The sequence below is a fragment of the Mustela nigripes genome, chromosome 14, assembly GCF_022355385.1.
Source record: "Mustela nigripes isolate SB6536 chromosome 14, MUSNIG.SB6536, whole genome shotgun sequence".
Taxonomy (NCBI): Eukaryota; Metazoa; Chordata; class Mammalia; order Carnivora; family Mustelidae; genus Mustela; species Mustela nigripes.
The window spans coordinates 79263827-79290575 of record NC_081570.1 but is presented as its reverse complement, the minus strand read 5'-3'; the positions used below and the strand labels follow the sequence as shown (position 1 = coordinate 79290575).

The 26749-nt window shown below is 34.8% G+C and overlaps 1 protein-coding gene across 12 annotated transcripts in view; it reads right to left on the bottom strand.

Annotated features, from left to right (window-relative positions):
• CCDC18 (coiled-coil domain containing 18) overlaps nt 1–26749 on the bottom strand; it is a 109340-nt gene that overhangs the window by 20634 nt on the left and 61957 nt on the right. For 10 of the 12 annotated variants that reach the window (XM_059375419.1, XM_059375420.1, XM_059375414.1 and 7 more), the window contains 8 exons: nt 23785–23948; nt 23143–23356; nt 20878–20977; nt 16262–16378; nt 15114–15257; nt 13110–13313; nt 9275–9412; nt 6381–6581 (listed from right to left, as the gene is read on the bottom strand). In XM_059375419.1, the coding sequence (XP_059231402.1) occupies nt 6381–6581; nt 9275–9412; nt 13110–13313; nt 15114–15257; nt 16262–16378; nt 20878–20977; nt 23143–23356; nt 23785–23948 (1282 nt within the window). Of the gene's footprint in view, nt 1–6380; nt 6582–9274; nt 9413–13109; nt 13314–13886; nt 13975–15113; nt 15258–16261; nt 16379–20877; nt 20978–23142; nt 23357–23784; nt 23949–26749 lie in introns of those variants that run through there. The other 2 variants (XM_059375418.1, XM_059375421.1) reach the window with 2 other exon arrangements.

The window sequence follows — 26749 nt, the reverse complement described above, 5'->3', positions numbered from 1 at the left end:
TCAGCTGTAGCAACATTTTTCTAAAATATGCCTTCTAAGGTAAGGGAAACAAAAGAAAAAACAAACTATTGGGGCTTCATCAAAATAAAAGACTTCTGCATGGGTGCATGGGTGGCTCAGTCAGTTAAGTATCTGCCTTCAGTTCAGGTCATGATCCCAGGGGGTCCTGGGATGGAGCCCCATATCCCTCCTGAGAGGGAGCCTGCTTCTCCCTCTCTCTCTTCCCTTCCCCCTGACTCAAGCTTGGTCTCTCTTTCACTCTGTCTCTCTCTCAAGTAAATAAAATCTTAAAAAAAAAAAAAAAGCTTCTGCATGGCAAAGTAAACAATCAACAAAACTAATGAAATGGGAGAAGATAATTATAAATGACGTATCTGACAAAGGGTTAGTATCCAAAATATATAAAGAACTTACACAACTCAACTTCAAAAAACCAAATAATCCAATTTAAAAATGGGAGGAAGACATGAACAGACATTTCTCCAAGTACGACATATAGATGGCCAACAGACAAAATGAAAGATGCTCAATGTAAGTAATCCTTAGGGAAATGCAAATCAAAACCACAATGAGATCATATCACACTTGTGTAAATGGCTAAAAATTAACAACTCAAGAAACACAAAGTGCTGGCAAAGATGTAAAGAAAAAGGAACCCTCTTGCATTGTTGGTAGGAATGAAAACTGGTGCAACCACTGTGGAAACCAGTATGGAGGTTCCTCAAAAAACTAAAAATAGGGCACCTGGGTAGCACAGTTGGTTAAACAACTGCCTTTGGCTTGGGTCATGATCCTGGAGTTCAGGGATTGAGTCCCACATCAGGCTCCCTGCTCAGCAGGGAGTCTGTTTGTCCCTCTGACCACTCCCCTCTCATGCATTTTCTCTCTCTCTCAAATAATTAAATAATTTAAAAAAAAAACTAAAAATAGAGTTATTATATGACCCATAAACTGCACTAGTGGACATTTATCCCCAACTATAAAAACACTAGTTAAAAGGGATACATGCACCCTTATGTTTATTGCAGTATTATTTATAAGAGCCAACATATGGAAGCAGCCTGTGTTCACTGAAAGATGACTGAATAAAGAAGATATGGCATATACGTACAATGGAATATTATTCACCCATTAAAAATGAAATCTTACCATTTGCAATGACATAGATGGAGCTAGAAAGTACAATGCTAAGTGAATTAAGTCTGTTAGACAAAGACAAATTTACCCTATATGATTTCACTCATATGTGGAATTTAAGAAACATATAAAACAAGCAAAGGAAAAAAAAAGAGATAAACCAACAAACAGACCCTTAACTGCAGAGAACAAACTGATGGTTACCAGATGGGAGGTGGGTGGAAGGATGGGGAAAATAGGTGATGGGGATTAAGGAGACCACTTGTCCTAATGAGCAAGAGGTGATGTACAGAAGTGCCTAATCACTATGTCGTACACTGAAAACTAGCAAAACACTGTATGTTAACTATATTGGAATTTAAAATAAAAATTTTTAAAATAATATAGATAAAAAAATATATCCCATATAAATGGAAATCAAATGAATACTTGTATAGCTATACCTACATCAGAAAAAACAATCTTTAAGCCAAAACTGTCAGACAAAGCATGTCATTATATAATGACAAAAGGATCAATATAATAATAAGAGTACATTATATAAATATTTATGAGCCAAAAAACATATATAAGTATATAAAGCAAATATTAACAGACATGAGGGAAGAAAAAGACAGAAATATAATAATGGTAGAGGACTTAAATATCCCATTTTCATCAATGGCTAGATCAAGGCAGAAAAATCAATAAGGAAAAATTGGACTTGAACCACACATAAGATCAAATGCACTTAACAGACATTTGCAGAACATTCCATACAGCATAAGGCCTGTATACATTCTTCTCAAATATACAAGGGACATTCTCCAAGGTAAACCATGTATTAGGCCACAGAACAAGTCTTAATGAATTTTAAAAGACTGAAATACTAATATATTCCAACCACAATGGTATAAAACCAAAAATAAATTATAAGAAAACTGACAGTTCACAATTATGTGGGCATTAAAAAATATGCTACAGAACAGCCAATAGGCTAAAGAAATTTAAAAAAAATTATCTCAAGGCAAATGAGAAAGGAAATACAAAATACCAAAAATTATGAGATATAGCAAAAATACTTTTAAGAGGGAAGTTCATAGTGATAACACCTACATTAGAAAACAAGAAAGATTGCAAATAACCTAACTTCAAACTTTAAGGAACTAGAAAAAGAACAAACTAAGCCCAAAGCTAGGAGAAGGGGAAATAACAAAGATAGAGCAGAAATAGAGACTAAAAAGACAACAGAAAAGGTCAGGGAAACTGAGCAGAGGGTTTATTAAAAAAATTAACATATAATGTATTATTTGTTTCAGGGGTACAGGTCTGTGAATCATCAGTCTTACATAATTCACAGTGTTCACCATAGCACACATCCTCCCCAATGTCCATAACCCAGCCACCCCATCCCTCCCACTCCCTTCCATTCCAGAAACCCTCAGTATGTTTCCTGAGACCAAGAGTCTCTGAAGGTTTGTTTCCCACTCTGGTTTCGTCTTGTTTCATTTCCCCCTCCCTTCCCCTATAATCTTCTGTCTTGTTTCTCAAATTCCTCAAATCAGTGAGATCATATGATAATTGTCCCTCTCTGATTGACTTACTTTGCTTAACCTAGTATTCTCTAGTTCCATCCAAGTTCCAAATGGCAAGATTTCAGGGTTTTTTGATGGCTGCATAATATTCTTTTAAAAAAATAAAATAAAGGGGCACCTGGGTGGCTCAGCGGGTTAAGCCTCTGCCTTCAGCTCAGGTCATGATCTCAGGGTTGTGGAATCGAGCCCCACGTCAGGCTCTCTGCTCAGCGGGGAGCCTGAGTCCCCAACCTCCCGCTTGCCTTTCTGCCTACTTGTGATCTCTCTGTCAAACAAAAAAATAAAATCTTAAAAAAAAAAATACACAAATATTTAGCCAGATTTACCAAGGGGAAAAAGGGCCCAAATAAATAAAATCAGAAATGAAGGAGAAGACATTTCAACTGCTACCAAAGAAATACAAAGAATCATTTCAGATTGATATGAAGACTTATATGCCAACAAGCTGGACAATCTAGAAGAAACAGATAAATTCCTAGAAACACAAAATCTACCAAGACAATCATGAAAAAATAGAATATCTGAACAAACCAATTGATAGTAAGGAAATTAGATCAGTAATCAAAAACTTCCAAAGAAACAAAAGTCCAGGACCAGATGACTTCATTACGAATTCTACCAAACTTTAAGGAAGAATTAATACCAGCCCTTCTCAAGCTTTTCAAAAAAAAAAAAAAAAAAACAGAAGAGAAGGAAACCCTTCCAAACTCATTTTAGGAGCCAGTCACCCAGACACCCAGATACCTAACTAGACAGGGAAGCCCCAAGCAAAGTAGAGGCCAGTATCCTTGATGAAAATAGATGCAAAATTCCTCAACAAAATTGAAGAAAAGCTGAATTCAATAATATATTATAAGGATAATACATAATGATCAAGTTGGATTAATTCCATAGATGTATAAGGATGATTAGGTTTACCATCTGCAAAAAAAATCAGCATGATACACCACATTAACAAAATAAAGGATAAAATTTTATGATCATCTCAACAAATGCAGAAAAAACATTTGAAAAAATTCAACATTCTGTAAGACCAGGAACACTCTTGCCACTTTTATTCAACATAGTACTGGAAGTTCTACCCAGAGCCATTAGTCAAGAAAAAGAAATAAAAGGGGTGCCTGGGTTGCTCAGTGGGTTAAGCATCTGACTCTTGATTTCAGCTTAGGTTATGACCTCAGGGTTGTGAGACAGAGCTCTGTGTGAGGCTCTGTGCTGGGCCTGAAGCCTGCTTAGGATTCCCTCTCTCCCCTTCCTTCTGCCCTTCCCACTCCCTTTTTTCTCCCTCCAGAAAAAAAGGAAGGAAGGAAGTGGGGAGGAAGAAAAAAAGGAAAGATAGAAGAAATAAGTATCCAAATTGGAAAGCAGCTGTATTTGCAGATAACATGATATTAGATATAGAAAACACTAAAAAATCCATCAAAAAATTGTTACAATAAATGAATTCAGTAAAGTTGTAAGATACAAAATCACTGTATTATCCAAAGCAATTCACAGATTCAGTTCAATCCCCATCCAAATTCCAGTGGCATTTTTCAAAGAAACAGAACAATCCTAAAATCTTTATGGAACCAGAAAAGACCCAAATATCTAAAGTAATCTTAAGAAAAAAGAAGAAAGCTGGAGGCATCACACTTCTTCATTTCAATCTATATTACAAAGCTATATAGTAATAAAAAAGTATGGTAATGGTATAGAAATGGATACATGGATCAATGGAACAGAACAGAGAGTCCAGGAATAAGCCCATGCATATACAGCAAATTAACTTATGACAAAGGAGCCAAGAATACACAATGAGAAAAGTATAGTTTCCCTACAAGTTGTGCTGGGAAAACTGCACAGTCAGATGAAAAAAGAAAAAACTTCATTACCATCTTACACCATACACAAATATCAACTCCAAATGGATGAAACACTTAAAAGAAACCATAAATTTCCTAGAAGAAAAAGTATGGATTAAGCTACTTGATATTAAGTTTGGCAATAATTTTTTGGATCTGACACAAAAACAAGGGCAATGAAAGCAGATATAAATAAATGGGACTATATTCAACTAAAAAGCTCTGCAATGTAGTGTAAACTATAAAAATGAAAAGGCAACCTACATACAGGGAGAAAATATCTGAAAATCATATATCTGATAAAGGGTGAATATCTGAAATATATTAAGAATTCATACAACTCAAAACCCAAATACAATTAAAAGTTGGCAGAGGAACTGAACAGGTATTTTTCTGAAGAAGACATATAGACAGGCAACAGGTACATGAAAAGGTGCTCAACATCACTCATCATCAGGGAAATGCAAATCAGAACCATAAAGAGATACTATCTCATACCTGTGAGAATGGCTAGTATTAAAAAAAAAAAAAACAAACCCAACAACCACCAAAAACCCAGAGATAACAGTGTTGGTGTGGGTGTGGAGACAAGGGAACCTTTGTGCACTGTTGGTGGGAACGTAAATTGGGACAGCCACTGTGAAAAACAGTATGAAGGTTCTGGATAAAATTAAAATTAGAACTACCATATGATGCTACAATACCAGTTTTGGGTATATACACAAAAGGAATTAATACAGGATATCAGAGAGACATGTATTTCTAAGTTCATTCATGGCAGCATCACAGCCAAGTTAAGCAAACAATCACAGTGTTCATCAACAGATGAATGGATAAAGATGTGGTATGTAGATACACACAGTAGACTATTATTCAGCCATGAGAAAGGACACCTTATTTGCGACAACATGGATGGACCTTGAGGACATTATGCTAAATTAAATAAAACAGAAAAACAGTTCATGGTATCACTTGTATGTGGAGTCTAAAAAAAAAAAAAAGAGAGAGAGAATCAAACTCAGAAACAGCAGATGATGATGGTGATGGGTATTAAACAGGGCACATATTACACGGAGCACTGGATGTTATATGTAAACAATGAATCATAGGGGCACCTGGATGGCTCGGTGGGTTAAAGCCTCTGCCTTTGGCTTAGGTCACCATCCCAGGGTCCTGGGATTGAGCCCCACATCGGGCTCAATCCCAGGGTCCTGGGATTGAGCCCCGCATCGGGCTCTCTGCTCAGCAGGGAGCCTGTTTCCTCCTCTCTCTCTGCCTGCTTTTCTGCCTACTTGAGATTTCTGTGTCAAATAAATAAATAAATAAATAAATATCTTTTAAAAAAACAACAACAATGAATCATTGAACACTACATCAAAAACTAATGACATACTATATGGTGACATAACATAATAATGAAACAGCAGATAGAAAAGGGATTGCTAGGCAGTGGTGGAAATAGAGGTTAGTGAAACAGTATAACATTTTAACTAAAAGATGAGTAAGGTCTGAGGATCTAATGTATAACATGGTGACGACAGTTGGTAATATAGGTATTATATAACTGAATTTGCTAAGAAAGCAGAAAAATTTTCTTACCAAAAAAATATATCTAAAACTTTTTATGTTTGAACTTAAAAATTATTTCTCCTGGGGTAATATGATATACATCATACTCATAATTCCCATACCCAATATCTTCTAAATAAAATGCTTTTTATTCAAACTGGTCAACATTTGATCATATTTTCCTTTATAAACTAAGGACAGGGAAAACAAGTCATAAATGTACTTATATTTTATGTACTTCTATATGTTTACTTACTTTAATAAGTAATGCTTCATTTGTAGCTTCAATTACTTCATTCCTATCTTGGACTTGTTGATGCAAATTGCTTACAGTGTCCTGTGCTTCTTCTAATTCCAGTTTTGCCTTCTCTAACTGTTCATTTAGTTGCTGAACAGAAGTCTTTTGAGAGTCAGCAGAAATCTTCCACTTCGCATGGTTCTCTTGATGTGACATCATCTACACAGCCCCAAAATTGAAAAGAAAAGGAAAAAATATAGGAGGGAGTTGGTTTCGAAAATATTCTAATACTTTTCACTTCCATTTGTACTAAAGTAAATTCTGATTATAGGTACAAACATCTGATTTCTCAACAAATAACCAATTAGAGGAAAAAAGAGGAAGAAGAAACCTATGGTCTTAAATTTACCTAAGAACAGTTAGGCACATACAATGGGCTGTTTTTGTTTCTGATTCGAACCACTTTACCTATACAGACATTTTTGTGACAATTGGGAAAATGTGAACAAATGATGGGTATTTGATAATATTCACAAGTTATTTTCAATTTTTAGGCGTGATGATAGTATTGTGGTTGTTTTTAAAATATCACTTATCTTTTAGAGTTACCGAAATGTTTACTGATGAAATAATGATGTCTGAGATTTGCTTCAAATAGAAATAGATATGTGGGGGAAGGGAAGTGAGTGAGATGTGGTGATCATACTTCCCAGTTTGCTCGAGACTCACCAGGTTTTATGCCTGGCATCCTGGTGTAGTTAAGAACAGCATCATTTTTCATTCTCAAAAGTATTCTGCCCCCCTTTTTTTAAGATTTTATTTATTTATTTGACAGAGAGAATACAAGTAGGCAGAGTAGGAGGCAGAGGGAGAAGAAGAGGGAGAAGTAGGCCTTCCAGTGAGCAGGGAGCCCAATGTGGGACTTGATCCCAGGACCCTGGGATCATGACCTGAGCCGAAGGCAGCCACTTAACCAACTGAGCCACCCAGGCGCCCCAAAGTATTCCCTTTTAAAAAGAAATTGTCAGCATACTTATAAATGAAATCACATTGGCCAATAGGTTGGCAATTATTAAAGTTGAATAATAAATATAGGAGGATTTATACCATTCTTTCAAAATTTTCCATAATAAAAACTTAAAAAAAAATCTATTTCTTATCAAAAATATCAGGGGGCATCTGGGTGGCTCAATGGGTTTGGCTTCTGCCTTCAGCTCAGGTCATGATCCTAGGGTCCTGGGATTAAGTCCTGCATCAGGTTCCTTGCTCAGCAGGGAGTCTGCTTCTCCCTCTCCCTCTGCCTGCCACTCCCTGTGCTTGTGCTCACTCTCTTTCTCTCATAAAAATAAATAAATAAAATCTTTGAAAAAAATATTAGGACTTTTGCAATTATTATTGACTTTTCTGACAAGTCTGAAACCTATAATTTTTAAAATGCTATTAAAAATTATTAATCCTTTTTACTAACTTTGTTACTTTTTTTTCAATTTATTTATTTTCAGAAAAACAGTATTCATTATTTTTTCACCACACCCAGTGCTCCATGCAATCTGTGCTCTCTATAATACCCACCACCTGGTACCCCAACCTCCCACCCCCTTTAATGATTTATTCCTTCATTTTTATATTCAAACAACATACATGCTTTAAAAATAAATCTTTGTCAAGTACCAAAGAGGATAAAAACATATTACAAATTTTTATATTATACATATAAAACAGTATCAAATATTAAACAGCAACATTAAAACCTATTTTCACAATTCATTTTATGTACTACCTGCTTATAAATACTTTCAGAGGGCTTAAAAAACTTAAAGTAAAAAATTGAATGATAAGAAATCAAAGTAAAGTAAAGATTACATAATAAAAATGCAAAGAATACTTGCTGGTAAACACTCTAGCTGGACTAGTTATTACTGATGGTCACTTGGTTGAGTAGCTAATATTTACTTATTAAATAATTATGTTGAATCCAACAGCATTCCATTTGTCTTTAAAGACCAAGGACTGAAATCTCTTAGCCTATTAACTGGATTCAGTTTGCAAATATGTTTTGTTTGGCAGACACAATGTTTTCAAGGAGATCTGAATCTAAACACATTTAAGCAAGACATAGTGACCAGTGACTACAAGCCTTACCAATCTCTCACAAATATGATAGTTCCAAACTCCTCTGAAAGGAGTAGTTCTGAATGTGGTTGTAATCCTTTTCATATAGAAAAATGCTTTATTAGAACTCTAAGTAATTTATTTGGTTCTAATACATACATTTTAGATATTGTTAGATATAGTTTTTAAAAAGACAAGAAGTGCTATTCTAATTGATAACACTTCATTTCTATAAAGGCTCAGGACATACTAGGTAGATAAAAAGTATCAGGTTCTAATTTTGCCTCTCTAACTTACTATCAGAACAAATGTCGGAAATTGCAAAGCATTGTACATTCATAGCACATGAAACTACTTATGTTGTTTACTAAATATCTCCAGTTAGTTTTGGCAAGTGCTATTTATAACTGATGATGATGATGATGATAAGCCAGGCTCTGGCCTAAGATCTTTAACTATATTCACTGAATCTATTTAATTCATTTAATCCAGTTCTATGAGGTACATATGATTATTCTGCCCATTTTAGACAGAGATGTTAATTGCTCGAGGTCACATAAGTGCCAGGTGATAAGCTGAGATTTGGAACTAGACTACCTACCTCAAGACTTTAAGCTCTTAACCCCACAGTGCATGAACTCACTGGATATGAAGTGGAATTATATTTAGCTACCAGAAATGAAGACCATAATGAGTTATTCTATAATGAACATTTAGAAGCTAGACTTATAGTTTCATTTAGATAGTTCAATCCACTTCTGTAGCAGGGAGTTATGGAACAAATTAACATTTTTCTTTACCTCCAGATGATAAGCTTCTTTGAGAGATTCTACTTCTGCTGACAATTTCTTGATTTCTGCTTGCATTCTTGCTTCTAAATGAGCTTCACGTACTTGAGAAGCCCCCAATTCTTCAGCTAAATGGTGTCCATGAGCTTCCTTAAAAATGACACATTAAGGAAAGTTTGTTTATTTGATTATTATAGCTAAACCAATCATGTGGATTTATGGAAGTATTTTAATCTTTTATAATACTATATAAGTGCTCATATACAAAATTAGTTTATTAAATGGTATACCTTAAAATCTAGACATTTAAGAGACTACAAATGTAGTAGTATATTGTTTATCACAATGTAATAGTTCACTAACTGATGCATTCTGTAAAACAAATAACCACAGTATGTTGAACTTCAGTAGATAAGTCTACTGTAAGGTTTGCCTATGCATTTTATTCACCAAATGCACTGTTTGCTTAACAAGAGTCAGTTGTGGGGTGCCTACGTGGCTCAATCAGTTAAGCATCTGCCTTTGGCTCAGGCTGTGATCCCAGGGTCCTGGGATTGAGCTCTGCATGGCCAGGCTTCCCACTCAGCAGGGAGTCTGCTTCCCACTGTGCCCTTCCCCCCAACTAATGAGTGTGTATGAGCTCGCGCGTGCTCTCTCTCTCTCAAATATATAAATAAAATCTTTAAAAAGAAAGAGTCAGTTTTGTTTATCCAAACCTATTTATGCTAGTTGTGCTTGCTATTATAATTATGCAATTCTAATATACATTATATATGAACATTGAGGAAATATACATGCAAAAAGAAAGGTTTTTTTTGTTTGTTTGTTTTTAAAGATTTTATTTACTTATTTGACAGAGAGAGATCACAAGTAGGCAGAGAGGCAGGCAAAGAGAGAGGCTGGGAAGCAGGCTCCCCGCTGAGCAGAGAGCCCAACACAGGACTCAATCCCAGGACCCTGAGATCATGACCTGAGCCGAAGGCAGCGGCTTAACCCACTGAGCCACCCAGGCACCCGGCAAAAAGTTTTTATATTAAAAATTAGTTATGTGCCTTGAGACAGCTTACTGAATGAGTCAAACATTTTTTACTCAATTAGAAGCAATCAAAATAGTTGTAAAATATTGTGGGAAACCCCATGGAAAATAGATGTTATACTCTGATTTAAAAATGTCTTTTAATTTTTACTCTACTTTAAAGAAACCAGAATTGCAATAGATGAGGGACTAGGAGTATGGTTAATGCAAAAAGATTAGGTGGAATTCTAATCAAAGACCCTACCCACACACACACACACACACATAAAAACAAGATTGGGTCCAAAATTAAAAGATTTACACATGAATACATATTTAGAGTTTTGAGCTGAAATATTTTATATTAAATTATCATTTTAACAAATCAAAACTACAATGAGAGGGGCACCTGGGTGGCTCAGTGGGTTAAAGCCTCTGCCTTCGGCTCAGGTCATGATCTCAGGGTCCTGGGATCGAGCCCCACATCGGGCTCTCTGCTCAGCAGGGAGCCTGCTTCCTCCTCTCTCTCTGCCTGCCTCTCTGCCTACTTGTGATCTGTCAAATAAATAAATAAAAAATCTTTAAAAAAAAAAAAAAAAAAAAACTACAATGAGATACTACCTCAAAATGACCAAAAATAACACAAGAAACAAGGATCCAGAGAAAGGTGTCGGTGAGGAGGCAGAGAAAGGGGAATCCTCTTACACTGTTGGTGGGAATGCAAACTGGTGCAGCCACTCTGGAAAACGGTGTGGAGGTTCCTCAAAAAGGTAAAAATAGAACGACCTGAGGATCCAGCAATGCACTACTTGATATTTACCCAAAGGATACAAAAATACTAATTCAAAGGGATACATGCACCCTGATGTTTATATCAGTATTATCTGTAATAGTCAAATTATGGAAAGAGCCCAAATGTCCATCAACTGATAATGGATAAAGATGCAGTATATAGATATAATGGAGTATTATGCAGTCATAAAAAGAATCAAATCTTGCCATTTGCAATGATGTGGACAGAGCTAGAGAGAATTATGCTAAGTGAAATAAGTAAGAGAAAGACAAATACCATATGACTTCACTTATGTGTAATTTAAGAAACAAAATAAACAAACCTGGGTTGCACGGAAAGAGAGGAAACCCAAGAAACATAAGCTTAACTATAGACCACTATGGTTTCCAGAAAAGGGGTAGATGGAAAGATGGAAGGATGGGGTAAATAGGTGGTGGGGATTAAGGAGGGCACTTGTGATGAGCACTGGGTGTTGTAAGTGCTGAATCACTAAATTCTACATCTGAAACTAGCTTGAATTTAAATGAAACTTAGAAAATAAAAAAAGTTACTCCCCCCCATTTTTTTTTAAGATTTATTTATTTATTTATTTATTTGACAGAGAGAGAGAGAGAGATCACAAGTAGGCAGAGAGGCAGGCAGAGAGAGAGAGGGGGAAGCAGGCTCCCTGCTGAGCAGAGAGCCCAATGTGGGGCTCGATCCCAGGACCCTGGGATCATGACCTGAGTCGAAAGCAGAGGCTTTAACCCACTGAGCCACCCAGGCTACCCCCCGCCCATTTTTAATTTAAGTTCAATGAATTGACATATAATGTATTACTGGTTTCAGAGGTAGAGGTCAGTGATTCATCAGTCTTATATAATATCCAGCGCTCATTACATCATATACCTTCCTTAATGTCTATCACCCAGTTACCCCATCCCCTCACCTCTACCCCCTTCAGCAATCCTCACTTTGTTTTCTATGATAAAGAGTCAATTATATTATACTTAGATACTACTGATAAGGATAGAGATGAGATAAAAATAGACAGCTTCCTAGGAGCTTTTCCTAGGAGACTTGCAAATGCCCAACATATTCTAATAAAAATTCCTTATATATTCTTTTTAAAAAAATTTATTAGAAAAAAATATTTATTAGAGAGAATGCACAAGCATGAGTTGGTGGAGGGGCAGAGGCAGAGAGAGAAGATGACTCCCCATTAAGCAGGGAGCCCAACACAGGACTCCATCCCAAGACCCCATCCCAAGAGCCTGGGATCACAACCTGAGCCCAGGGCAGACACTTAACCAATTGAGCCACCCAGGCATGACCCCTTATATATTCTTTATTAGTCTAACCAACCAGGTATGTGAATAAAAGCACTAAATTTACCAAAATTAAATGTAAAGATACTTTAATGCAATTCCTATACTGTATTAGTAACCATAATAAAAAAGCAGAGGATTCACAGGCACTTTTCTGAAACACCAATAAATACATTTTTCTAGAAGTCTAAGTAATTAACCCAAGCATATCAATCTAGTATTTTTAAGCAAAGTTGTTAACCTTCTACCAAATCCTGGGGAAATACAATTTATATTATTGTTCTTGTTATTAAAAGTACTTTCTCTCAGTAAGGGTTCTGGACTACAGGTTTCATAACAGTTATAAACTTAGTAGCTACAAATGTAAACATTTTACTCAAGAAAGATTAGCTTTGTTTTTTTCTTCCAAATGATAGCTTAACTCACTTGAAAATCCAAAAGTACTCTGTAACTCAATTAATTGAAAACTAATGAGTTTGGCCAAAACTCAATTCCAAAGGTTTTCTTATTTATATTACTAGGCTACACTAAATATAACACTTCTCTTCTTAAAACTTTAGCAAAATATACATAACATAAAATTTACCACTTTAACCAGTTCTAAGTGTAAAATTCAGTAGCATGAAGTACATTCAGTGTACTGAAGTTAATATAATCTATAATCTAAAAAAATAAATGCTAAAATTTTAAAAAGATTTTTAGTAAGGTAAAATTATTTAAAATAGGGATTACTTTTTCTTTAGAGAGTTGCTTTATTTCCTCCAGTTCACTTGAGAGCCTTTCTACCTCTCTCTGTGCTTGGACTTGTTGACGACGAGCCTCCAACAATTCTGCATGGGAGTTCTGCATCTGCTCCCGAGTTAGCCTCAATTCTTGCTCCATATCTATGGCCTCCTTATACTGAGTTGCAATGTACTGTTCCTGTTCTTTCATAACCTGAAAAATGCAAGATATTTGTAGGTTTCAAAATGAAGTTATATAGATTAACCTATTTCTTATTTTGATTTTTCTTTTAATAAGTGATTTCCCCCAACCCAACTCAATCTCTATAAACTTTAACACACAAGAGGCGCCTGGGTGGCTCAGGTCACAGTCCTGGGTTGAGCCCTTTATCGGGCTCCCAGTGGGAACCTGCTTCTCCCTCTCCTCCCTGCTTGTGCTCTCTCTCACTATCTCTGTCACTATCTGTCTTTCTGTCAAATAAATAAAACCTTTAAAAAAAAAATTTAACATACAACATCACCCACTGTGAAACTGATACTCACAATTTTTTTTTAATTTTTAATTTTTTATTAACATAAAATGTATTATTAACCCCAGGGGTACAGGTCTGTGAGTGGCCAATGTTTTTTTCTTTTTAAATGATAAGAAAATGTACCGTAATCAATCTGGGACTAATTGTATTTTGCATGACTAATATGCAAGCTGTATAATCCTTCATCATTATGACTATAACATGGCAGAATATATAATAATATAAAGAGACAAAAGAAGCTAATACCTGATTATCCATTTCACAGATGGAGAATACACTGGCATGGATAACCAAAAGCCACCATTAATCCACATGTTTGGGTTAAGGTCATGACCTTATTTTCTGTAAAAGTAAAATTTGCCACTGGGACTGCTACTCCTTCTGAAACATTTCTGCATTACTACTCAGTTAAATCCCTAGTAAAGTATTGTTTCCTTAGAGAGAAAAATATCAGTGAAAAGTAAGTTAGTTCTAAATTAGTTGGTGAGGGAGATTAGAATGTAGGTAATTGACTTTAGGGCTGATAAGAAGGAAAGAAATGAATATAAATCATTAGGACCCTGACGTCTGGAATGGAGACCTTGGGTCCAAGTGTATTACATATCAGTGTAAATCTCATGTAAATATTTTTAGTTAACCTTTGTTAGGGAACATGAAATGACTGGACCAATAATGATTTTCTTTTCCCTGGGGCCCAAACTTGCTCTCAAAGGCTTTGCTTAATTTATGTATAAATTCAATGATTTATTCATGCTTACCATGTGATATGTGCTGTTTTAGGTACTGAGGACTTAAGAGTGAACAAAGGAGACAAAGTGGCTACCTTTATGGATAGTATATCCTACTGAAGCAGACAGACAATAAAGAGCTATATGTGAAGTTTTTAAAGTTGATTATAAAGAGCTATATGTGAAGTTTTAAAGTTGAGTATAGTATTTAAAAACAAAAAAAGTTACATATATGAGAGCTCTCAGAAGCAAATTCACTTTTTAAAAAGGCAAGTGGGTAGAATGGGTTCACCAGTCAACACACATGTAAACTGATAATACAAGGACATCAAATTTTATCTGGCAACTAACTCAACATACTTGGTTTCAATATCCAAGTTCATTCATTCTCTGGAGGGAGTTCCTCAAGACAAATATATATGTTATTAATATCTGTATCTCCAGCTCTGTTTCATTGCAGGCTCTTAATAAATATTTGTTGACCAAGTAAGCACATATTGTGGGTTTACTATGTGACAGATACCATGCCAATGCCTGTAGGCAGTATAAAGATAAGTTGATGCCCTTCTCTATAATTCGAATATCAGAGTAAAATATTTAGAAAGGTCAAAAAAACCCAATAATTATCTGACACAAATAATTAGCCTCAAAATATTAGGGCACAGTTTCCGTATTTTAAGACTAGTTTAAAACAAAGATTTATGCTACTTTTCAGATAATATTAATCTGTTCCTTAGAAAATAATTTGCTTACACTTTCCATTTCTTTCATCTTTTGTTGTGTTCGTTCATTTTCTTTTTTCAGTTGACTTATCTCCTGTTCATTTTGTAGTGTTATAAACTCTTTTTCTCGAAGCTGTTCTTTGGAATTTTGCAATTTTTCATTCAAACTTTCTATCTGAATTTTAAACAGAGCAATATTAATGTACCTAAGGAAAAACAGTTCTTTAATCATAACTGCAATCCAAATAAGTCAAACTTTAAACACATTTATATACAACAGCAAAATATAAAAATGTATTTTTCTTAAGACCACCATAACGTAGACATTAACATCAGAATTCTTATGCTTAATAAGATGCTTATCTATATACCTAAAATACACTATAAGAAATCAAGTCTCAACCACATTTGTTTAAGGATAATTAGAGTACATTAAAACAACAGATGTTACATGACCTCACAAGTAGTTTTACAGGTAATATGTGCAAGAGGTGAAAAATATAGTTAGTGAAAACAAAGTCCTCTTTCCCACTGTGTTCCTTCCTTAGCGGCAACCACAGTTAAGAGACTTACAAATCCTTCCAGAGATGTTTTATACATATTCAAACATGCACACATGATGATAAACATGTGGACACACTGAGACAAGAAAAACTACATTCAAAGTAACATTAAAAGGGTAATCATCAGGGGGTAGGGAGTGAGGAAAACGAAGAAATGTTGGTCAAAACATATAAGGTTTTTGTTGTATAGGATGAGTAAATTCTGAAAATCTAATGTACAGTGTATGGTTATAATTGTAATACTATGTTGTATACTTGAAATCTGCTGAGAGAATAGACCTTAAGCATTCTCAACAAAAATAAATAATTAAAATAACTGAGGTGATGGCTATGTTTTTTAGCTTGATTGTGTTAATTATTTCACAGTGTATATCAAAACATGTTGTATACCTCAAATATATGCAATTTCTGTCATTTATATTTCAATAAAACTGGGGAAAAATTAAGAGGAGAAAAGTGAATTTAAAGTAACATATACAAGGTGGTTAAAATTATGTAGTATTTTTGTTATATGTGTTCTATAAAAAAGCCATATTATGTTAATAATAAATAGACGCTTACAGTAAAGGAGTTATTTTTAAAAACAATATAAAGCATGTAATTTTAAATAATTTACCTGTTTGTTGCATTCTTTAAGTTCCAATTCTGATTTCTGCAGAGTACCTTCTAATTTAATTATTTTCTGTTCCATTTCTCCCCTGTGTTCACGAATAGTCATATCCAAATGTGTAACCTAAATACCAAAGTAACATCAAACTATTACTCAACTTAATTCTAATGTTAAAAATTGTGTTCTTGGAGTGTGTTTTAAAATTGTTTACAGTAGGTATAACTGAAACATAAACTCATCTCAGATTATTTTACAAAATGAGAAAAAATATTCATTGCTTATTGATACTGCATCTTAAGCCTCATATATATTATAGAAACTTGAAGAAAAGATGCAACTATATTCATAAATATCAAATAAATGATTTAGACTTCATTTCATGCTAAATAAAAGCTGCTAAACACAATGCAATATAATAAAATTGTGGAATGCAGCAAAAGCAGTGTTTGGAGGAAAATGTATAGCACTGAATGCAAATATTAGAAAAGAAGAAAGATCTGAAATCAATCACTTAAGCTTCCACTTTGGTAAACTAGAGAAAGAAGAAGAAATTAAATCCAAAGTAAGCAAAAGAAAAGAAATGATAAAAGTTAAAGCAGAAATCAGTAAAATTAAAATTGGAAAATCAACAGAGAAAACCAACAAAATCAAAAGCTGATTCTTGAAAAGATCAATAAAATCAGTATGCCTCTAAGCCAGACTAAGAAAAAAGAGAGAGGACACAAATTACTAATACCAGAAATGAAAGAGAAGACATTACTATAACTCTCAAAGATGCTAAAAGGATAATCAGAAATACTGTAATAATTCTCTGACCACAAATTTAATAAAACTGATGAAACAGACCAATTACTTACAAGACAGAATCTTACAAAACTCACACAGGAAAAGACAATCTGAATAAGCTCATATCTATTAAAGGAATTAGTAATACTTTCCCAAAGAGAAAGCAGCAGGTCCAGATGGGCTCTCTGGTAAATTCTACCAAACATCTAAGAAAGAAATTATACCAATTCTTGCAATCCAATTCCGAAGACAGAAGCAGAGGAAATACTTTCTAACTCACTCTATGAAGCCAGTACTAACCTAATTACCAAAACCAGACAGACATTTCAACACACATTCTCGATAAAAAAAAAACTCTCAGTAAACAAGGAATGGGGGAACTTGCTCAACTTAATAAAGAATATCTATAGAAAAACAACAGTTAGTATCATACTTAATGGTGAGAAACTAAAAACGTTCCCACTATGATCAGATACAAGGCAAGGATACTCTCTTTCTTACTGCTGCTTTTCAAAACTGTTCTAGCAGTCCTCACTAAAGCAGTAAGACAAGAAAAAGAAATAAAAGATACATATCTTAGGAAGGAATACAGAACTATATTTGTTTATAGAAAACATAATCATCTAGATGAAAAATCCAAAAGATTTGACATAATAATTCCTAGAACCAATAACTGCAGGATACAAGAAGTACACAAAATTTAGTCACCTTCCTATATACTAGCAATAAGTAAGAGGAATTTGAAATTAAAAACACAATATGATTTACATTAGCACCCCCCAAAACAGATACTTAGGTATAAACCTAGCTAAATATATACAAGATCTATAAAGAGAAACTACAAAACTCCAGTGAAAGAAATCAAAGAATTAAATAGAGAGATAGTCCATGCTCATGGATAGGAAGACTCAATATTGTCAAGATTCAAGATGTCAGTTAGTTAGTTGCAACTAAGTCTATATATTCAAGGCAATTCAATCAGAATTCCAGGAAGTTAATTTGTGGATATTGACAAACTGATTCTAAAGCCTATATGGAGAGGCAAAACACTGGATATTCTTAGCTAACATGATACTAAAGAGGAGCCAAGTTGGAAGAGTGACATTACCTGACTTAAAGACACAAAAGAGCTACAGTAAACAGACCACGGTACTGGCAAAAACAGAGATGAATAGATAATTGTACAGAAGAGAATCCAGAAACTAAATATGTCAATTAACCTTTGACAAAGGAGAAAGGCAATACAATGCAGAAAAGATAGTCTTTTCAACAAATGATGCTGGAATAAGTGGACAACAATATGCAAAAAAAACTAATATACACCACACCCTTCACAAAACTCAAAATGAATCACAGACCTTGATATAATTTGCAAAACTATAAAAGTTGTAGAAGATAACATAAACTTTGGATGACCCTGGGTGACTTTTTAGTTACAAAGCCAAAGGCATAATTCATGAAATAAACAATAAGCTGGACATCATTAAAATGAAAAACTTCCGTGAAAGTCAATGTCAAAAGATTGTGAATAAAAGCCACAAACTAGAAGAAAATATATGTAAAAGACACACCTGAAAAAGGACTTGTATCCAAAATATACAAAGAACTCTTAAAAGTCAACAATAAAAAAGCAAATTACTCAATTAAAAAATGAGCCAAAGACTATAACAGACACCTCACCAAAAAAGATGTGCAGATAGAAAATAAGCACCAGAAAATATCCTCTATCCCATATGTCATCTGAGAAGTTCAAATTAACCAGGAGATACCACTACACACTAATTAGAATGGCCAAAATCCAAAACATTGACAACAGCAAATGCCAAGATGTGGAGCAGCGGGCATTCACATTCATTGCAAATTGGTACAAGCCACTTGGGAACACAGTTTGGAAAGTCTTACAAAATTAAACATACTCTTACCATATGATCCAGTAATCATGCCCCTTGATAATTACCAAGAGAAGTTGAAAACCACATTTAGATACCACCTTACACCAGTTAGAATGATCAAAATTAACAAGACAGTAAACAACATGTGTTGGAGAGGATGTGGAGAAAGGGGAACTCTCTTCCACTGTTGGTGGGAATGCAAGTTGGTGCAGCCACTTTGGAAACCAGTGTGGAGATTCCTTAAGAAATTGAAAATAGAGGGACTGCCTGGGTGGCTCCATGGGTTAAGCCTCTGCCGTCAGCTCAGGTCATGATCTCAGGGTCCTGGGATCGAGTCCTGCGTCGGGCTCTCTGCTGGGCAGGGAGCCTACTTCCTCCTTTCTCTCTCTCTCTCTCTGCTAGCCTCTCTGCCTACTTGTGATCTCTCTCTGTAAAATAAATAAAATCTTAAAATCCCAAAGATACAGATGTAGTGAAAAGAATGGCCATTTTTACCTCAATGTTCATAGCAACAATGGCCACAGTTGCCAAACTTTGGAAAGAACCAAGATGCCCTTCAACAGATGAATGGATAAAGAAGATATGGTCTATATACACAATGGAATCAGAAAGGATGAATACCCAACTTTTGTATCAACATGGATGGGAATGGAAGAGATTATGCTGAGTGAAATAAGTCAAGCAGAGAGAGTCAGTTACATGGTTTCGCTTATTTGTGGAGCATAAGGAATAACATGGAGGACATGGGGAGATGGGGGAAATCAGAGGGGGAGACAAACCATGGGAGACTGTGGACACTGAGAAACAAACTGAGGGTTTGGGAGGGGAGGGGGATGGGAGGTTGGGTGAGACTGGTCGTGGGTATTATGGAGGGCACATATTGCATGGAGCACTGGGTGTGGTGCATAAACAGTGAATTTTGGAACACTGAAAAAAATTAAATTAAATTTTAAAAAATTATATCCACATAAAAACCTGCACACGGATGTTTATAGCAGCTTTATTCATTTAATTGTCAAAACCTGGAAGCAACCAAGATGCCCTTCAGTAGGTGAATGGTTAAGTAAACCATAGTACACTGAGACAATGGAATATTATTCAGTGCTAAAAGAAATGAGCTATGAAGCAATGAAAAGATGTGGAGAAAACTTAAATGAGTATTACTAAGTGAAAGAAGCCAATATGAAAAGACTATGTACTATATGATTTCAACTATATGACATTCTGGAAAAGAGAAAATGATGGAGACAATAAAAAGATCAGTGGTTGCTAGGGCTGGGGGAAGAGAAAGAAGGATGCTATGTGGCGCACAGAAAATTTTTACGGCAGTGAAAATACCCTGGGTAATATATCATAATGATGGATACGGGTGATTAAACATTTGTCCAAACCCAGAGAATGTACACAACAAGAGTGTATTATAATGTAAACTATGGATTCTGGATGATTATAACATGTAGGTTCATCAACTATTATCAAATGTACCACTTGGGTGGGGAATGTTGATAATAGGGAAGGCTGTGCATTTATGATAGCAAGGTGTATTTGGGAAATCTCTGTACCTTCTACTCACTTTCACTGTGAACCTAAAACTGGTCTAAGAAATAAAGTCTTTAAAAAAGATGTCTTTTGAATAGTTTTGCTCCTCCAACAAACACAATATTAAAGGAGTTACAACTCCTTTAATTCCGTTGTCTTATAATATGCAATAATGTAAGAGATCAAAAGATTCAGATACTAAGCTAACCTTCAATCTCAAAAATAAACTTGCTATAAAAATAGCAAGATGAAGAAAGATGACATACTACTAACTTTTAAAATATAAATGTGCACAAACATATATATTTTAAAAAGGTCCATTTTACCAAAAAGGGGTGACCTCTGAAACCCTGTGTGATTGTACTGTAACAGAAAATTTCATTAAATTTAATTAAGAAAACCAACTTGAGCTGCTCTTTGCTTTAGTTCCCAATTTCTCTCCTTAAGTGCCTGATCCATTTCAAGGAGTTCTTGCTTTTTATCTTCATTCTCCATCTTGCATTCTCTGCAATTTATCAAAGGAAAAAGGTCAAAGCAAATAGTAGGAATATTATAGTTTTAAAAAATTAAGTCAATTGGGTTAAATTCCTGTAAGTTAAAAGTGATTAAGATATATGCAATTATTTCTGATTGAAAGGGCTCAAATTAAAGAAATACTGTATGAAGAAAATGACTGGTATCAAGTTACTTTAATAGAGTATTCTCAAAAGGTAAAAGTTAACTCAAACACTATTACTGTAGACAATTTAAACTAAATGTTAAAGTACTCCTAAGATAGAAAATGGAATCAGAGAAAGTCAATTATCATATTGTTTCACTTATTTGTGGAACATAAGGAATAGCATGGAAGACATTAGGAGAAGGAAGGGAAAAATGAAGGGGGAGAAATTGGAGTGGGAGATGAACTGTGGGCTCTGGGAACAAACTGAGGGTTTTAGAAGGGAGGGGGTCCTGGGAGGGTGAGCCCAGTGATGAGTATTAAGAAGGACATGGATTGCAGGGAGCACTGGGTATTACATGCAAACAATCAATCATGGAATACTACATCAAAAACTAATGATGTACTACTGTATGGTGACTAACATAACCCAATCAAAAAACAAAGTTAAAAAAAAAAACTGAATCAGTGTAAGAATTTTAAAAATATGTCCATATTTTTTCATTTACAGATCAGGAGAGCATTTGAAAGTGTTTCTGTATGACAGCTGTAAGTTTATTACAGTTGAATGAGTCATTTATCTCATGATTGATATCTTCGATATCCACAGCTCCGTAAATAACCACTGTGTTTCTCATGGGAATTTTACTCAAATGATGCCTTACATATATAGCTAAGTATTGAAGTCTAACATTTTTTATAAACTATCTCTCCTAAAACTTTAACTTATGTATTATTTTATATTATAAAAATGCCTGGGGATAAAAATATATGTTTATAAAAAATAAAAAATTAAAAAATCAAAAAAAAAATGCTTAATACTGACACAACTTTAAGACTACTACCACTTAGATCAGAGAGTGCAATCAAAGAATTTTAATTTGGAGCTCTATGTTCCAATACGACAAAAGCTAAAAATGTTCATCTTGAAAATCTTCATATGGTTTTCCAGACTTAAATATAAACAATATTTGAAAAATATCTGATTTGAAAAAGCAGATTGTGAACTTCTTTAATGAACTGTTTACTGTTCTATTAAAAGTCTCAACAGTTAGGGTTGCCTGCGTGGCTCACACAGTTCAGTGACTAACTCTTGATTTAGGCTCACAATAAGATAGATGTTCTTCATCATTTGGAGAATACATACTAATAGGTCCAGTAGAGGAGAGAGATTATAAATAATAAACAAAAGGTAAAACATAAAGTGCTATGTTAGAGCATTAAATATGTTAGTACATCTCTCAATTCCTGAAGTTGTCTTAAAGTGATGAGATAATGCATGGGTGGCTACTTGCGAGTAGGTGGTTGGAAAAGGGCCCTTAGAGGTAATATGAAAGGCAAGAGGTCAGCCATTCAATCATTATTTCAGGTCAAAAAGACAATTACAGCAAAGTCAAAAAGTAGGAAAAATTTACTAAGTTTTAAGTATCAACAAAAAATCCAAGCTTCAGGGTGCCTGGGTGGCTCAGTGGGTTAAGCCTCTGCCTTTGGCTCAGGTCATGATCTCATGATCTCAGGATCCTGGGATCAAGCCCTGTATTGGGCTCTCTGCTCAGCAGGGAGCCTGCTTCTCCCCCGCCCCCCTGCCTGCCTCTCTGCCTACTTGTGATCTCTCTCTGTCAAATAAATAAATAAAATCTTAAAAAAAAAAAATCCAAGCTCCTTATCAGGAAATACAAAGCCCTACATGACAGGGTTCCTGCGTGTTTCTCTGGCCTCATTTTATACTCTTCCCTTTTCTCTTGGCCTTTTTGTTGAAGATATAGTATAGGGGAGGGTCAAAATAAAATGGTCCAAAGACCAAGGATGGAAATATTAGTCATGAGGAAAGGCTGAATTATTTAGAAGGAGCATGGGACAGGCTGCCTGGGATGAATAACAGTGAGCCAAACGCAACTGAGAAATTTAGACATCTAGAATTAAACAGCAAACTTTACTGTATGACCCAAAGAGTCAGAGTAATAAAGTGAAATACCTATAAATGTGGTATCATTTCTTACTGTTTAACATACCTAAGTTCAGCTGTAAGATCCTTTATAGTAGTATATTTTTCCTCTAAAGATAATTGAGCCTTCTGTAGTACATCTTTCAATTCCTGAAGTTGTCTTAAAGTACTTTTTAATTCTCCATGAGCATTTTGGAGTTCAGACTCTAATGCTTCCCGTTTCTGCAAAGCTTCTGCTAGTTCAGTTTCAGTGTTATGCTGTAATTTTTCTAATTCCTTCACTGTTAAAAGGAAACAATAATTTTAGAATTATACAAAAACCATTTTTATTAAAAATTTGTAAAAAATTATAATTAAGAGGGCGCCTGGGTGGCTCAGTGGGTTAAGCCTTTGCCTTCGGCTCAGGTCATGATCTCAGGGTCCTGGGATCGAGTCCCGCATCGGGTTCTTTGCTCAGCTGAGAGCTTGCTTCCCCCTCTCTCTCTGCCTGCCTCTGTGCCTACTTGTGATTTCTCTCTCTGTGTGTGTCAAATAAATAAATAAAATCTTTAAAAATTATAACTAAGAATATCCAATTTTATTCATCAACAAGAGGCAAAATACTGACCACTCATTGTCCCTTCTAGCCCTACTAACACAAATGCTCACATTATTCCACTTTTCAAATATAAATATACAGGCAGCTAAGCTCAGCTAACCTGTTGCTTACCAGAATTTGTCTTCTTATCTAGTTCGGTCTTTGTCTGTTCTAAGATCATATCTAACTGAGAGAGATGCATTGCTTTATTTTCTCCATCTCGTTTTAGGTACATTATTTCTTTTTCCATTTTAGAGAGTTCTTCTTTATACTGATCCATCTCAAGTTTTACTTGCCTGGTTAAAAGCAAAAAATAAAACAAGTAGGATAATTCGGAAACCTAAAAGCCAACTGATTTTCTCTGACTAAACAAAATCTGTAAGTTATTTAAGAGCAAATATCAGCAAAACATCTAGTCAGAATCTGGGTCATCCTTAAGTCATATTATTAAAAATGCTCCAACTAAAAGATTGTAATTGTGCATCAATTATGTACCACTAAATATGACTGTACTACCTGGTAATATTTAGCAAGGCTAGCTTCTTTTCAATCTAACTACAGTTAGCTTGTGAAAAGCTTTGTATACTGAGTATGTATGTATCCATACATAGATAGGTGTCACATTCATCTGGAATTTCTGTTATCTGCAACACAGAAAAGGAAGCCAACCAATCAAAATATTCACCATAATGACCATACTACTCATAGGAGAATCAAGTGAGTTATTTTTATTCAGACCTTTATTATTTATGTTATCCTTTTTAGCTTTACAAGGGACTACTGGGGTTCCCCAACTAGTGCAACTTTCTTGCTTTAGAGATGAGGAAACTGGAAGGTCAGTGAGTTGTCTGGGAAAAGACAAATAATTATTAACAGTGAGAGAATCAGGTTTACTAACTTCCAGTCAATCCTGAGCTTATTTCAACATGGAAGATCTTCTACCTATTGACAAATCAACATAGTGAGAGAAAGTTTTGAGCCCATTTGTTGGTAATTCCAAAGTGATATTCACTAAGTAAACAAGTGCTAATGTCAGCCTCAATGGTGGGCAGAACTGACACTCTTTGAATCAACATTTTTTTGCTGTTGTTCTTTATGTCTTGAATATTTTGTAAATTGAGTTTGCAAGCAGGAACATTTCTTTTGTAAATGCAACTTAGACAAATGTGGATTTGTTCAAGAGGTTTTTAATCTGATGTCCATGAGTGAAACTGAGGAGAACTATAAAACTCCTGAAACAATATGCAAAGTTATGTATACACGTGTTCTAGGTATAGAAAATAATCCATAGCTCTTTATCACACCCTCAAATATGTCTATAGTCCAAAAAGCTAAGAAGCTTATTAGGTAAGTGCTAATTACCCTTTTACATTTCTAAAATTCCATGTAAGTGATTTTTAGCTTAATTAATTTCTTATATTACAGTAGATATAAAACATAATTAGAAAATAATAAATGCAAGAGGTTGGCATACAGTACCAAAAGATGACAGCTTATCAGCAAAGGAATTGAGACAAAATTACATTAAAAAAATATAAGAACTTGAAAAGGACAGTAATCTACAGACATTTAGTAAAAACCCAGAGCTTTGTACTCTTCAAGATTTTGTTGAGGTGCTACTATATTTTTCAGCATGGTACAATAACTAATGTATGTAATGATAATCCTAAGACAACCAGAAAATTTTTAAATAACAAGAAAATATATATTTTAGAAAATTTCTGCCAAAAGGAGTTTGGGTTTTCTTTTTTTTAAGATTTTATTTTTTTATTTGACAGACAGATACCACAAGTAGGCAGAGAGGCAGGCAGAGAGAGGAAGAAAGACTCCCTGCTGAGCAGAGAGCCCAGCGTGGGGCTCAATCCCAGGACTCTGAGATCATGACCTGAGCCGAAGGCAGAGGCCTTAACCCACTGAGCCACCCAGGCGCCCCTGCCAAAAGGAGTTTTTTGTTTTGTTTTAAAGTTTCAGTACTTGGTAAAGGTAAATTCCACTCTTATTTATTTATCAGCAACTACTCATTATTTCTTGATGCTAGGTAAATGAGGCATTAGAATAATATAATAAATATTTATGGATTTGAAAATTTTAATTATTATATAAGTAATCCAATACCAAAATTTTTTCCCTTTCAAAATTTTACAACAGGCTTTAAACCCACCCAGTTTTTCCAGAAATATTTCACTGTCTTACTGCAGAGTTATTGAGAGCAATCAACTCTGAGATTGGAAATAAAGCCAAAGGAAGAGTTTTGCAAACATAATACTAAACTTTAAGAATATGATGGCTGACTCTCTGGCCAGACTCTCTGGCCTCTTCCAATGTAAAATAAAAGTGCTATTATGAGCCTCAGCACTAAGAAACCAGGATCAGGATCATTTACATGAAGTGACATTTACATGTAGCACCAGAAGCACCTTTTCATACTTGCTTCAAAAAGTTTGTTTCCTTTCTTTCTCTCTGAAGATATTTTAGTTCTAAAACAGATCCAAGGAGATATTTTAACTGTTATAACTTTTGGGAGAGAAAAACAGAGTTTTATAAATTGTAGTTCCAGAAGGGAAAGCAGCAATAATGGGACCAGAGAAAATGAAAAAGCCTTGCTTCATGAGGAAAAGATAGCATAGAACTAGGATATTTCTTTCTTATGAAGTCTAATCATTTTGCTCATAAGCTTCTTATTAGTATTTGGGACTTACTTTTCCTCCTAAATGTGCCTATTAGCTATAATCAAGGAGAGGTTTTGTTTAGAAGTCAAAGAGTGAGAATAAGAAAAGTAACAAGCATTGCTTCAATTTTCCCATTGAAACAGAAAGCAAGATCATCAATGACAGCAAAGACTGGGGAGTGGTTGTTAGGAGTTTTGAAAGAAAATGACTAAGTATAAAAGAGTCCTCTACAGAAGTTAGTAATGTTGTGATTGCCAGACAGCAGGTCCCTTAAGGGACCTTAAGGATGAAATTATGAATTTAAAGTAAGACTGATCAGTGTGCTTATATTTTCCTCCAGCTTCTCTAAAGATGCAAGCACAGAGTAGTGTGAGTTGGATTTTTAGTGCTGTGTAGAAAAAAGTAAGAAAGAGATAAGAGAATTTCAA